The 16,138-nt window shown below is 41.2% G+C and overlaps 1 protein-coding gene across 4 annotated transcripts in view; it reads right to left on the reverse strand.

Annotated features, from left to right (window-relative positions):
• Positions 1-16,138, reverse strand: part of kcnh1b (potassium voltage-gated channel, subfamily H (eag-related), member 1b) — a 78,799-nt gene that overhangs the window by 62,060 nt on the left and 601 nt on the right. For all 4 annotated transcript variants that reach the window (XM_078947686.1, XM_078947689.1, XM_023954290.2 and 1 more), the window contains exons 2-5: positions 15,274-15,397; positions 14,801-14,907; positions 13,276-13,404; positions 11,179-11,297 (exon numbers count right to left, since the gene is read on the reverse strand). In XM_078947686.1, coding sequence (XP_078803812.1) covers positions 11,179-11,297; positions 13,276-13,404; positions 14,801-14,907; positions 15,274-15,397 — 479 coding nt within the window. The remainder of the gene's footprint in view (positions 1-11,178; positions 11,298-13,275; positions 13,405-14,800; positions 14,908-15,273; positions 15,398-16,138) is intronic.

Raw genomic sequence — 16,138 nt, forward strand, 5'->3', positions numbered from 1 at the left:
GCCTCCTGAACCTTATGATATGTTTTCTATTTTCATTGAGACAATGATTATAAATCAGGGGCCTCATTTATAAAACTTTGCGTAGGATTTCCATCAGAAGTGGCGTACGGATGAAACATAGGACGTGCGTACGCACAGAAATATTTGGATTTATTAAACCGTGCGCACGCACATCCTACGCATCTTTCCCTTAATAAATCACAACCGATTCTAAATGCAGCGCAGCTTTTGCGGCTTCATGACACACCCATAGTTGCACATAAATAGTCCGCGAAACGCCCACAAATTAATATTCATGGCTTGCGAAATCAAGGCAAACACAGAGAGGAAATCAAAAAAACGTAACTTCACTCAATGTGAAGTAGAAGTTATCGTTGGCGATGTGGAAAAGAGGAGAATAATGTTGTTTGGAGGGCACAGTGTGGGCATTACTAATGCCAAAAAGGCACGTGAGTGGCAAACGGTGGCAGACGGCGTAAATGCTGCAGCCTCACAACCTCGGACCGTGGCCGAAATAAGCGACTCGTCGCATTTCGGGCAGACACTCGGCAGAATTGCAGGTTACTCCCCTAGGGCGGGTCTGTTAATTAACCCACCTGCTTAGCGTCCTATTTAAGTCAGGTGTACAATTGTTCATTCTCTCTTACCTTCAGCGCTCATTCTTCGCCGGTCTCCGAGCCCGCGGGTCTCCTTCTCTTTCGGCGTCTTGCCGTGTTCCCCCGTCCTTGGGAAGGATGATCCCCATCTTTCTGATGTGGGGTTTTGGTTTCGCCGCGTCTGCTCTCCTTAATTTCTCCTCCGATCCGCGGGCGGCTGCCGATCCGCGGGCGGCTGACGGCGCACGGCGCGTTCGTTTCGCCGCGGTCGCGTGCATCTGCAGGGGGTGTGCTTTCCGCAATGTTCGGGATGTCCGTGCCCCCCGATCAGGAGTAGTCGGGTCTTCTCGTCTGCCGTGGTCACCCCAATTATCCACGGTGAGCGTCGTGCGGTACTGTTCCCATGTAGTTTTCTATGGCTGCGTCTCACTTCCTGTTTACTTCGGTGACGTCACGCCCCTAAGGACCCTGGGAATTGTAGTTTTTTCCGGGTCCTTTATGATGCACTTCTGATTCTTTTTCTGCTGCGTAGTTCTGCGTCGTCCGGTTGTTTTATTTTTTTTTTTTTCAGGGGTCGTGGGGTCCTTTCTGTGGTTGTGAAGGCTGGCAGTCCTTGTTTGGACAGGTTTCTCATGCTGGCTGAATTTATCGTGGCTTTTAGCATTTGTTTTCTATTGCTGTTTTGTTCTTTGGGAGCTGTGTGTAAATCTTGATTGTCTTTAATTTGATGCTGGCTTTATTATTATGGCGGTTCTTCTGTTTGTTTTCTTCGTTGTTGTAGCTGCTGGTTAGTTGGAATGTGAATCAGTGTTTCTTGGACCCGTCTCTGCTCTATGGACATTTTCCCTTATGATTGGTCTCTCTTATGCAGCGTCTATGGCTCATTTTATTCACTCAGCGATCCTCATTCATTGCCCCGCACGTTCTGCTCCGCCTGTTTTTTCCCTGCTCTGTGTACCCCAGTGGGTCCTGCCCTGTCCTCAGGGACTTGCGTCGGCCGCATTAGTGAGTGTGTCGGTCTCGTCGCGGCCTTGTTTTCTCGGCTGGGGGTAGTTCGATCCTGGGCCGCGTGTTCCTGTTCTGGATTTTCGTGTTTTGCGTTTGATCTTTCCCTCTCTATGCCTGGAGTGGTTTTGTGATGACTGTTGTGTCTTCAGGCTTCCTCCACTTGTTCTCCTGTGTCTGCGCCTTCTGGTTTGGGGGAAAAGGATTTAAGAAGAGTGGTTTGTGTTTGACCGGCCGCCAGAATCTACAGCTCTGATGGTTCTTAAGGGGTCGTCCGGTTATTTCATCCTTGGAGATTATATTAAGGCTGTTTCAATATTGAATGATAGTATTGTGTCATCGGTTGACTTGGTTAATTAACACTTTGAGCAACTTCTACCCTGACCATAGGAAATATATCACTTGCGCTCTCAAGCTTAGTTCAAGAGTTAAATCTTGTGTCCACAAGTCAGTCTTCGGTCTGCCTTTTCTAAGCAGATGGCACTCTGCTAGATGCATCCCCATTTGGAGGCTTGTTATACTCCGCCTCTGAATGCTTAAGGTTCAGTCTAGCAAAAATAATATCAAAACCATGATCCCTCATGGCTCTCAAGTTCTCTTTTGCAGTATCCAGTCGCCCTTGGCTAAATAAAAAATTTGAGAACCATTAATATCATATACAAGGCATCAAATCCAGCCGAGCTGTAATCCTCTGCTACGTGGGATGTTGACCTTCCTCATCTACAAATCTCCTTGGCTACTCTTCCCATCTACTACTCCTACTCCTCGATGGCCTCCTGAAGGTGCGTCCCTCTGAAACTGTCAAAGGTTACTTTTATCATTGGAATATATAAAACAAAAAATTGGTGTTAAGATTCCGTGCAGGTCATATATTTCACTATTATTTCACTGTTGGAATTTGTAATTATGGTGGTTTCTAGGGTGCGATAAATCCACAATGGGTCTTTACCTTAACTATCTACTAAATTTCACTTTCTCAGATTTGTTTTTAAAAGCACTGTTATTTAATTTATCTCAATCATTTTGAAACTGATCAATTTCTGGGTTATTTATATATTCTTGTCAAGACTAATACTGCTTTGTTTTTTTTATCTATGCATCGCATCCTGAGCCTGCGAACCCTCACGCCCCGATCAGCTTCTCCGTTTCCAGGAAATGATGTCACCCATGCATTCCCTGATCTGGTGCTGCAACGATGACTGCTCAACGTACCTATTGCTGCACTGAAAGTGAAGGGGTGGTGGACCTCCTCTGCGTTCCAAGGACACTTCTGGCTTGAATCAATCTATGTCAGCTGCAGAATGAGTGTGAAATTCTTGGATTATAAATGTTGAAAGAAAATTATTTGTCAGGTGGAAGCCTCAAAATTTAGGTTGCTCTAAGTTGTATCAATTCAATCATTTTAATTGGTATGCCAAATGGGAGAAAACTTTGTGGCCGTTAAGCTCGTTGTGGTATTGTCGTTGGAGTTCGTAATAATGGCAGTTATTAAGCCTGCGTGAGTAGCATGCATGATGTGTATATAATGGCGTCGAGCCCGTCATAGTGTGATGGCAGCTTAGAATAATGGATTTTACTAAGCTTGTGTGAATATTATGCCAGATGAAATGTTTATGGCCGTTAACCCCGTCATAGTATGTGATGGAAGCTTCAAATATGGGGTTATTTCATTCATGGCATAGGATGTCATCGGGAGCATTGTATTGGATGTAAGTTTGTGTCATCCTAGGGTCGTCCATGGCGGCTAAAATTATAGTTCCGCCAGCGTTTTGCGGACGTGGGCTTTACGTTCTAAGATCAGGTAGGAGTACTTCTTATGTCGGCTCCCATTTCATTTCTTTCCCTCTCTCTTTGAGGTAGTATGCTCCCCTGGTGAATGGGAGCGGCCCAACGGTCAATGGTGCCGGGTAAACACATAGCAGATACACTAGATAGCATGTTCCCTTCGTAGAGTGGTTCTCGAAGGGAGCGGCCAAACGGTCAATGGTGCCGGGTAAACACATAGCAGTCATACTGGAAAATGAAATGAAGTGAAGTGAAAATGGAATGCAGCCGAAAACACACCTCATCTTATTTACACACTGATTATACATTCACATTTTCTCTTCTGGATGATCTTGGCGTTGGGGGTTTTTGTTACCCTAAAGCGTAAGGAAAATAATTATCTTAAGAGAAGTCCTCCCTCAAGTAGAAGCCGCGAATGATGAGTATAAAATGCATGGTGTTTAAATTGAATCAGGTTGTGTAATCTTGTTGGCTCCCCTCCAGTCTTCTTTTTCTCTCTCTCTTCAGATAGTATGCTCCCCTGGTGAACGGGAGCGGCCCAACGGTCAATGGTGCCGGGTAAACACATAGCAGATACACTAGATAGCATGTTCCCTTCGTAGAGTGGTTCTCGAAGGGAGCGGCCAAACGGTCAATGGTGCCGGGTAAACACATAGCAGATACACTAGATAGCATGTTCCCTTCGTAGAGTGGTTCTCGAAGGGAGCGGCCAAACGGTCAATGGTGCCGGGTAAACACATAGCAGATACACTAGATAGAATGTTCCCTTCGTAGAGTGGTTCTCGAAGGGAGCGGCCAAACGGTCAATGGTGCCGGGTAAACACATAGCAGATACACTAGATAGCATGTTCCCTTCGTAGAGTGGTTCTCGAAGGGAGCGGCCAAACGGTCAATGGTGCCGGGTAAACACATAGCAGATACACTAGATAGCATGTTCCCTTCGTAGAGTGGTTCTCGAAGGGAGCGGCCAAACGGTCAATGGTGCCGGGTAAACACATAGCAGATACACTAGATAGTATGTTCCCTTCGTAGAGTGGTTCTCGAAGGGAGCGGCCAAACGGTTAATGGTGCCGGGTAAACACATAGCAGATACACTAGATAGCATGTTCCCTTCGTAGAGTGGTTCTCGAAGGGAGCGGCCAAACGGTCAATGGTGCCGGGTAAACACATAGCAGTCATACTGGAAAATGAAATGAAATGAAATGAAATGAAGTGAAAATGGAATGCTGCCGAAAACACACCTCATCTTATTTACACACTGATTATACATTATACATTTACATTTTCTTCTTCTTCTGGATGATCTTGGTGTTGGGGGTTGTTACCCGAAAGTGTATGGAAAAATAATTGTCTCAAGGAATTGAACGGAGCCTTATGCCAAAACGAAGTTGTGAATCAAATTGTGAATGTCATCCTAAAGATGTTGTGAAAACCTAAAGATGTCGTGAAATAAATGTTCTTCTGCAAGAGTTGTCTGACTGAAATAAGCGACTCGTCGCATTTCGGGCAGACACTCGGCAGAATTGCAGGTTACTCCCCTAGGGCGGGTCTGTTAATTAACCCACCTGCTTAGCGTCCTATTTAAGTCAGGTGTACAATTGTTCATTCTCTCTTACCTTCAGCGCTCATTCTTTGCCCCTCCCTCCTCCCCGGCTTCCACCTGTGGGCTCCGTTACGGGGGTTGTTACCCGAAAGTGTATGGAAAAATAATTGTCTCAAGGAATTGAACGGAGCCTTATGCCAAAACGAAGTTGTGAATCAAATTGTGAATGTCATCCTAAAGATGTTGTGAAAACCTAAAGATGTCGTGAAATAAATGTTCTTCTGCAAGAGTTGTCTGACTGAAATAAAGAAGTAACGGTCGGACATCAAAGTCGAGGCAAAATAACGTCTAGCGCTCCATTGCCAGAGTGTCTCTGCCACAGGGGGGGGGGCACCGGAGCGCCAGATGCACCGGGTGACAGGCGTGGTTCCTCCGAGTGCTCTTCTGTAACGCCGGGCCCAAAAGCCCGCAGAGGTCCAAGAGGACGGCTCGAGGAAGTCGGAACCGGCTCATAAGCCACTCGTCCTCGTTTGCCAGCAAGTCTTCTTGCTGTCTAAAGATGCGTTAACTCCGAATTCTTCCATTTGCCACATCTTCTAAGAGCGCAAGATCAGCCATTGTGCGTCATTACGCATTGTGATGGGGCATTTTATTTCCCTCCATTTAATTACATCTGACAAGCTGCAGATGTCGGTAATAATCGACGTGGAAATGGGAAATTGATCAGCGCAAATGTAATTTCTTGTTGCTTTGTGAATGGTTGAGACATACACCATACATTGTTTTATCAAAAATAAAACAAACTAAAGGCATATGCATGAATACAATAATTCAGTAGCTTATGAAGCTTATGAAGAAATGTTTTACTATGAAAACAACTTTCCCCAGTGGACAATTAGTACGTCTGTCCGTCCGTCCGCACGCCCGCACCTATATCCGCTCCGCCACGGAGATCGGTGCAGAGTCTCTGGAGCAGCAAATACATTCATTTCTCACATTTAAAGGGATTTCCCTGGATCTCAATACCATCGAGACCTGCCACCTGCTCCCCAGGAGAAAGGAGACGGATAAACCAGCGATCCTCATCAGGTTTGTGAATCACAAACACAAGCTAGCTTTGATGACCCAAAGGAAACACCTGAAAGGTTCGGCTGCTTATCTGAACGACCATCTGACCAGAAGGAATGCTGAAATCTCAAAACAGGCACGGCTTCTCAGGAAGCGTAAACAGATTGAGAACACTTGGGTTAAAGGCTGCAGGATTTACGTCAAACCGCTCGGTCCAGAGGACCGGTCCAAGGTTTTGGTTGTGAGCACCATGAAGGACTTTGAGAAGTATTTGATCACGGTCGTCTGAAACAACATGGAGTAATAAACCTAAGAGCCAAATAATTTCAAGGAATATGACACGTGGATTCATCACTTTCTCTGTATGTCTGACGTAACCTGAATAACAGCAGAGCTCTGACCTGCAGAAAACTTGACGTTAACTTTCACCGCCGCTGATATCAGCTGAAGAAGGATATGGACCTGAATCTAATGTCTGCAGACATAACATCGAAGAGAACTATTAACTGTTTTGAACCCAGAAGAACGGCTGTTATCAGTAAAAGAAGAAATACCAACCTTGGACAATCGACAGTTATGGACCCTTTTTACTTTTCCCCTACAGCATTACTTTATTATAAATAAAAAAATACAAAAAAAATATTTAAAAAAGTAAAACAAATGATTAATCACTTATTGAAAATTGTTAAATTGATTGACTTTTAATGATATTACTTCACTTTCTCCAAAAATTGATAAATTGATTCAAAAATCTTTCCTAATGTAGCATAATTTTGCACATGTTTTTAACTTTTGATACTTGATGAAATTTTGCTATGAAAATTCCTGAAACAGTGTGTCTACTTTACTGATATAGTATTATGTTTTATTCATATGAATGGCTTTTATAAGTAACATAATCTGCATATATTTCAGATGACTGATCTGCATTTGCCATGTTGATTTCTAAAATAGTTATTTTTGACGTAATACTTAAGTAATTCATCTTTGTCATGTGCTTTATCGATATCTTATGATTTTTAATTCTGTCTGATAAAAACTGGGAACCGGATATTGATAAATCATGTAATAAAATGGTTATAGTATAACGGGGTGGGATTATATAAGTTCGCTTCCTTCCACTCCCTTTCAAGCAATATTTATTAATATGTCTAATTATCCTAAGTTTGATTAGTTACTGTATGAATGTATAACTGATGTTTATTTTGCTGTTGTGTATTATTTCTACTTAATTGCTTGAAATAAACCATTTCAAATCAAATCAAAAAAATCAAACACACTTATGTGCCGGGCTCTCTGATTTACACGTAATTTAAGACGTAGTTTGACTGCAGGACCTGAAGCAGAGCCTCTCTCTGGGATGATCTCATGAACTCAAACATGGAAACATTGTTATCATGTGAAACTATTCAAAATAAATAAACCTGATCTTTTAACACTCTATGTACATTGTGCATCCATGCATTTTTACTAAGATAAGCACAGGCAACCGCTCCAAGTGGCTATCAGGCTAAAAACATTAGCTGGTAGCCCCTCCCACAAGCGGCATGTTGCGTTTATGGAACTCCAGTTCATAGAAGTTTTGTGGAACTCCAACAGCCACCCAGCCTAACTTAGACCACTACTAGATGTTAATGAGAAGATGAAAATTGCCAAACCGACCACAAAATCACCCGAATTATGCACACTCGCCCAAAGCCACTTTTATCCGGAAATTTAGAACCAAAACTGCCCAATTTATGGTAACACTGTGGATGTGTTGAGGTGCATACTCCCCCTAGTGTTGAAGAGAGTGCATTGCGCCGTCACGTTCGCTGAAGCATCTTCGATCAATGTAGTCAGGGTGCTGCTGCTCATGTCTGAGTAAAGGAATAGCCAATCACAAAAGTGTCTCCGCCTTGTCTGGTTTGATTGACAGACAGAGACAGTCTCCTGAAAAAGCTCTTCACGAAATAAATCAGCCATTGTGAAAAACAGCAACATGAAATAAAAACAAAGCTACTTAGGAAAATATTCATTTTGAAATCCAAGGTTCTGAAAAAAGAAGTAGAATTATAATAATATTTCACATGAATAAAATGAATATTTTAAAATGCTGTTTTAAAATATTGAACAGGTTTTTAAAGCAAAATGAAATATATTGAATGATATAATGGCTAATTTAAAATCTGTGTGCAGCTTTTTCACCATTTCATGATCTTTTTATATATTTATGAGAGATTTATTGTTTGATTGTGTATTGTGATTGTGAAAAATAAAAGCTAATTTGGTTTTGGACAAATTTTGCTTTGTTTTTGTTTTTTTAATGGAAACAACAGATTAACAGCTTCATTTAAATTCAATTGTACTGATATAAGAGATACTGTATTTAGTAAAAATGTTTGAGCACATAAACAAAAAATTAGAATTTTGAAAAATAATCATAAAAAGACTGCATTTTAAAATCCAATTACATTTTCCATGATAACCTTGCCCTAGTGGATGCTCCAGCTTAATGCTTAAATAAACTATATGAACATAGATTACTGACATTTTCCATTTGCAGTTTAATTATTTAAATTGTTGGTTTCTGATAGTCATTGTTTGACTTTAAAGGAACAAACAAATGAAATAAAATAAAAAAGTGAATCAATTTATCAGTCTCTAAATAGACAAAATTACATAGTTTCTTATTAACTTAATTGAAAGTGTTGTCAAATACAAAACCATAAGAGCAAAACACATGGAAACCATTTTATTTTATATCTAACATTTGCAATCCAGCTATCGTGACACAACTGCTTCCATTATGCCTTAACACAGAGTCAAAGGATTGAATGAAAAGCTGCGCAGAGCAGCTTGTTAACATAATTCTGCTGCGTTGTCTTTTGGACATTTGTTAAAATCATGTTCTTTAGTGGTTAAAAATGTGGGGAAAGGCAGCTAAAACTGTCTGATTGATGCTTAAAATTTAAAAAGTATACAAACCAATGCTTGGTTTGTTGAGCATAACTACACTTTTCTAGTGAGCTCAGGTGAAAAACACCTTTTCTCTTTTTACTCCACAGTCCTATCAACCGAGTATCCTCAGCGCAGCAGCTTTTGTACAAACCGCAGGCACAAAAAAAAAAAAACAGTAAGATATGCTTCCTATCCAGAAGTAACAAATGCTGGATGTGCCAGCACGATGACTGTGCCAAGTGGAATAAATCTGTCAGCAGAGATAATTTCAAAAATCTACTCTTTGAGATTTTGATATTGACAGCAAACAGCAAATCACGCTCTGAGCGGAATATTTGAAAAAAGTAAAAGAACAAAACAAAACTGTAGAAAACATTCAGTAAACTGTTTTAACCGTGACCATAATTTTTAGAAAATCTGAAGTATTTTTGACAAAGATTGTGACCCTAAATGTACATTTTAAAAAAAACAACAATCAAAAACAATCTCTTTTTTTTTTTTACTTCGAGGCACTAAAGTCACTGGTTAGTCTGTAGTACTAAAACTGCAGTAGGAGTGAAGAGATAAATATGAATGAAACCATAACTTTAATGCTTAAACAAAATATCATCAAAGATAATTGCAGGAATTGATGATGCCCATTGGAATTCAGCTCAGATAAAAGGCCTAATGATAACCAAATAAACAGATGAAACACGTCTCCCAGTAATCACCATACCTGAATGTATGCTGACGTAAAACAAAGGAGCTCAGAGACTAAAGAGTGTGCAGGAATGACCGTGGTGTAACAGATTAAAGCAGAGCAGGCCCAGCAGCAGATGCATGATCCTCACCTCTCTTAGTGTGTCTTGGTTGGAATGTTTGAATCTCATTACCCAGCATTCCAACAACAGAAGAAAAAAAAAACAAGTCTGATCCTTCATGTTTTATTAAGCAACATGCATCTCATGCAAATGTGATTTCACCCACAACCTTTCATTTCGGAGCGTCTGAGGTTAAGCCTCCACATAAACACTGCCTACCTTGAGTATCTGAATAAAAAGATGTCTATTTCAGTTTAACAGCTGGCGTGCAAGACACACCTAAATCTATCAGTCCATTTTAGCGCTCACTTACACCTAAGAAGAGGATGTCAGCTGCACTTTCAGCTACTCGGCTGTCACAGAATCAAATGTTTACGGCAGCATGTGTTGCACTACCGTTTCTTTTTAGTGTCCAATTGGGTTAAACGCTAATACTGTCGTTAGTCTCATGGTTTATTCTGATGTAAAGTGCAGTCATTCATGATTCATCAGCTTCTCCCACTCAGACGAGAGGCTGGAGAGGATCATCTCTTCAACAAGCAGAAAGCTTTCCTGATAGCACACAGCAACCCCTTAATGGAGGTGTGGCCAACTACAGTCCTGACCGCATTCACAGAGAGAAGGACACTCTTTAAAATTTTGTTGTATTTTTTCATTTAGCTTGTTAATCTAATCCCTTTTGTTTATTCTGTTAAAGACCCACTTCCATGACAAATGTGTTTTAGGTGTTTTTAACATGTTCTCGTGGCATTTTTTTTCTATAATTAATAAGAAAATTAAGCTCAAAATGTTTTTCTGAGTGTTTCTTTATTCAAATCATTGTGAATCAGGAGCAGATGAAGAAATGCAGTTGAAAAAAGTATTTGTGATGCAGAAAATCCACTGGGAGGGCCACAAGCTCCCTGATCCATTCTCATGCATCCACTTGTAGACGAATAGATCCTCGTACGTCTTTGTTTTCCTAATTTATGTTGCACAGCTGATGTGTGAGGTTTAGGGTGGGTTTGGTTAAGTTAGGATGGGGGTGTGAGGGCCTGTAAGTTAGCAGGAGAAAGTGTAAACAGAGAGCTCTCAGCAACAGGGGTGGGAAGGAGGGAGCGGGGTTGCTCTGCGAAATGGACCCCCCCACAACTCATAGGTGAATTTCTAAAGAAATATTGCTGTTATGCAGAAACTGTGTCGTGGAAAACAATACAGCTTTTTTGTTGTTGTTTTTTAATGGCTAAAAACTGGATAATCATAATTAAAAGACCACTGGCAACACTTTGAAAATAGCTCAAAAGATGATCAGAGTGGGTCTTTTCATGGAATAGATAGACTTACTTTTCACATTTTTTTCTAAATGTATATTTTTGAAACATTATGATGAGCTTATGTGTGTTAATTTCAGAGAGATAAATAAAAAAAACATCTTGCAGATACAAAAACAGAGCGTTACCTCTGCAAGCCGGGAGTGTTTGTGAATGCTCTCTCCCTTGTGGACGGCTGGAGCGAGCTGCTGAAGAACTCCACGACTGCTGGTTAGCGCCCGGGTCAGACGGGCAAATTTACCCCAGCCTGCCATTGAGAGACAAGGATGGAGTCAAACACCAAATCTTTCACATCAGGCCTTTTTTAATATGCAAACAAAACATGAGGAGGGATCACAGAGGAGATGGAAGACTCGATGGAGTGTACATAACACCTTCGAGTTCCACAGGAGAAAATGGGAACTATTGATTAGAAGACAGATGTCTGGGATTTTTTCCTGCCACAATAACCTGAACCTGGATAAGCAAAATTATAAGCAATTATTACATAATTTCATTGACCTACATTTTTTAATTCTAGATCTACCTGACTACCAGTTTACAAGTAAAATTCTTATATGGTATGAAACAATACAGAAAAGCTGTTTCTCCCCACATGGCTTTGATGCTCCTTATTTGTTAGATTACAGCATTGTATTGAATACTTGTTGCCCATTGGACATTTACTAGACATCTACCACATCTCAACAGCGTTTTGTTTTTTTTAAATTAAAATCAGTTTCCCTCATTCCTAATACAGGTGGTGAGCAAAACGTCTAGCTGATCCTTAGAATATTGGCTTTGCATTCAGCTTTAAATAACCAGTCACTAGTATTTGTTAGATAGTAAAGAGTATTTTATTACTGTTTTGATTACAGTTACTGCCTACTTTGCAAAGTTTTAACAGCTTTTGTATTTTATTTATTTATTTATTTTTTTTAAATGGGGGGTTTGCTCTGGTTGTGCTCAAACTCATAAGCAAGAACATTCTTGAAACGGTAGGTTACCGGGCCTGGAAGAGATAGTGAGTGCACATCCAGCAGTTTATTCGGGTCAAATGGACCCAAGCTGTGCGTGCCCCTGAATCTCAAATCCTAGAAAATGTGAGACAGTAGCATGTCCTATTTTCCTTTGCCCCTTGGAGTTGACAAATTGACATCTTCCATTCATAGACTTTCTCATGTTCTCCTGGGTTTAATTAGTCAAAAACACCCAAAAAGTATAAAAAGAAATGTATGTAGGTGTAACAAAATCTTAACATCAGAGAGTTAAGCAAAGACAATATCTGGTTATTTTAAAAGAAATAACCAGTGGTAAGCGCTTTTGTCTCACAGCAAAACAGCCCCAGTTCAAGTCCCAGCTGTGGGACTTGAATCAGAACATCAATGGGGGACCTTTCTGTGTGGAGTTTGCATGTTCTCCCCGTGCACGCGTGGGTTTTCTCCGGCTTCCTCCAACCCTCCAAAAACATGCTTCATAGGTTAATTGGTTACTCTAAATTGTCCCAAGGTGTGACTGTGAGAGTGCATTGGCGTATGATTCGTAGCCCTATGACAGACTGGCGGCCTGTCCAGGATGTCCCCTGCCTTTGCCCACGAGTGGCCAGAATAGGCTCCAGCAACCCCCCCGACCCCGAAAGGGACAAAACGGATTTAGAATTTGAATGAAATAATATACATGAAGTTTGACCAAACTTGTAACTCTAAAAACTTAAAAAAAAGATACAAAACAGCCCCTGAAGTACTGAGGAGATGAAATCTAGAACAGTGATACAACTGTTACACATGCCCTTCTCTCAGCTATCTATCAATTACCCTCACAGAGGTTCAGATCAATAAGCATCCCATACTGGCAGCTGAGGTTTTAGGTGTGATCAAAGTCAATAATGAGAGCTCCTGGAGCCTGAACAAGGATTTTACAATAAGAAAAAGGAGGTTTATCACCTTGTCTGCGTCTTAGAAAATATATAATAGAAATAGAAATGTTGATTTATTTATTTTTTGGTCACAGCACAATGAATTTTGTTCTTCAAAACACATCATCACCACATCAATTTTCTGTTTGATACCCCAGATAATTACATAATTATTTCTATGTCTGTTTCTTCTTAATAAGTCTGAACATTAAATGAGTGATTCAGACTTCTTTATTCTCTAGCTGAATCGCCCACACTTCAGGAACAATAACTCACTCCCTGACAGAAGTGTAATGAAGTGCAACACTCGGCATTCATGAACGTGACCGACCTTTTGATGACTCATCCTCTATTGGCTGCTTGAAGGCGGTGATATCACTGAAGGTGCAGAGAAAAAGCACAACTTTGTCCTGCTCGTTCCTGATGGGAGCAATCTTGACAAAAAACCAGACTGGCATTCCTGAAAGATGAAAAAAGGGAATCGGAATTGAGTTTCCAAAAGTTTCCCGTTTTAAGCCTTAAGGCCTGTTCACACCGGGACGAATTTCGCCGGCGATTTTCGCCAACGTTTAACGCCTCGTGACTAAACAAAGGGCACCAATGAGAGTGTGCACACCGACGCGAAAAAACGCCACGCGACAAAGCTTCAAAAAAAAAAATGCCTCGGGTTCGTTTTTTTTTTTCGACGCGTCGCGTCGAAATCTATTCGACCAATGAGAATGGCGCTTTTGCACACGTGTCTGGAGCTTCTGAAGTTACAGTAAAACACAACTTGGGGGCGCTCAAACACAAAACTGCCTTGCTGAGCACACATACCAGCGAAGAAGATAGACGCCAAGTAGCGTCAACACTGCCGCAAAGAAATAATGACGGACATTCTTAAATATCCCCGAACCAAGTACCAGTTGGAGCTACTGATGCTTGAAATATTTATGTTTTCTTTGTATAATTCTGACAAGCGCGTAAATACTTGCTCTCTTCTTCTGAGTGAAAAGCGACTTTAAGAAGCGTAAAGTTGCGCAGCGCCACCTTGTGTACAGGAGTATTTCTGTTTACATTAAGCGCCATCTAATGTCAGGGAATGAAATTGCATGTTCGCTCGGCTCACCGTCAGCGAAAATCGCCTGGGTGTGAACACAAAAAACGTGTCGAAAAACGCTGGCGAATAACGCCTGGCGAATATTCGTCCCGGTGTGTACGGGCCTTTAGTCACATGCACCTGTACAGGGGGTTTGGGTTATCCAGTCATAGAGAGGAGCGCAGGTGTGTCTTGTAAGTCCCTTACGGCTCATACGGCCACCTCAACAGACGTCATGAAAATGGATTGCTTAGCATGGAGTAAGTGTATTGTGAAGTATTTGTAAGGCTATTGAAAGTTGCTTACACTTGTGAAATACGGGTGATGATGTATTTTAGTGCTTTTGCACCATACTCTGGTCATTAGTAAAGTGTGCATACTAGCCCCCTTACTGACAGGGTGTACATGTGATACCTTAGTGAACGTAGGACGTCCACACAAACTGCACACACAGGGTACATACTTATCACCTGAACAGCACTAACGGGTTCCTTGCACAGGATTTAAAGGAGTTGAAAAAAGGCAAAATTGGTACAATGTGCCTGCATCACTACCTCATCCTTATGTGTTGTATAAGTGTTTGCTACAGCATGACCAGGATATTTCCTGCGCCACCTGGTGGCCCCATACTGGTTTGCCAATCTTTGACCCAACCCGTATCCACCTGTAAGGACAGTTGTGACTAAGGCTTTGATTATACGGGCTTAATTATCAGATTTAAGCAAACCCATATTTTTTATAGTCAGCAGAGTAACCTAAAGGACATAACATTACTTACTGTTCTTCTTGTACATCAGAACCTCAAAAGAGTTCATCTCATAATTCTCAAAAGTCAGCCGCACTTTTTCCGTTGTCTCCTTGTCTGTCAGCTCTCCATACATAAAACTGCAGAGAGAAAAAAACATATTGATAAAAATGGATTGGATTTATCTGCGCTTTTCCAGACGTGCAAAGCGCTTACAGTGTGTCCATTATTCAATCACACTTGGTGATGGTAAGCTACAGTTGTAGCCCCAGCTGCCCTGGGGCAGACTGACAGAGGAGTGGCTGCCAGTTCGCGCCTACGGCCCCTCTGACCATCACCGGGATCATTCACATTTTCACACACCGGGCTGGGGGGAGCAGGGATCAAACCGCCGACCCTTCGATCATTGGACGACCAGCTCAACCGCCTGAGCCACCGTCGTTTATTGAAACATAAACTTTCACAGCAACCAAAAGCTCTGAATCATAGACAGTGGGCTGATGTACCTGCATGTGCTGCTCTTCTGCATGACCTCAGCTCGATGGTAACCAGAGAGCTTGCAGAAGCCATCGTTGCTGTAGACAATTGGCCAGTCCACAATCTGAGCATTCCCCAGCACAAAATTTGTATCTGATCACAGAGAACAGGTTATTGACATTTCCCCCTTTTTTTCCCCTCTTTTATAAACCAACTCTTTAGTCTTTGGTGAAATGCAAAAAGAAAATAAACACAAAAACTTGAGATGTTTTCTAGAAATAAAAATCTGCAAATCAAAAGGCACTTTCACGCTGGCACGTTTAACTCACACCTAGTTTGGCAGGTGTTAAAGCTCAACTGAACTCTGAGGAAGGCCAAACAAGGGAATCAGTAGTCAGAAGGAGTTCCCTTCTGAATGCATTCTGATGCTGTTCACTTTAGTGGGAACGCAGATTAACTTTGCCAGGACCAGAAAGCAGAAACAAACCAAAGGAAGTAAATGACATCAGATCAGAATTACAAGCAGCAAAGAAAAATTAACCTAAAGCAAGAACATGTAAATCACAAAAAAGGTCTTATGTTTCACTAACATGGGTTATCCTAGCTGCTTCAGTTGTTCGAAATGGGATAATTTAGAGGATCGAATGCCAGGAAATCAAAATCTTACAATTAATGCTTATAATTGGTATGGTCCTACCTTGAACCAAACTATAAAACCTATTTTAAAAGATATTTCATCACCAATATGTGCTTCTTATTCAAAAATGCATGTTAAAAACATGGCGCTCTGCAGAAACTATCAAACGGCACAAGTTTAATTTCATTAATATTATTTTGGCTAAAAACAACATAGTTATTCACTATGATTATGCTCATGAGTATTAAGTTAAAGGT

Source organism: Oryzias latipes, chromosome 1, assembly GCF_053564925.1.
Source record: "Oryzias latipes strain Hd-rR chromosome 1, Olatipes_Hd-rR_3.1".
Taxonomy (NCBI): Eukaryota; Metazoa; Chordata; class Actinopteri; order Beloniformes; family Adrianichthyidae; genus Oryzias; species Oryzias latipes.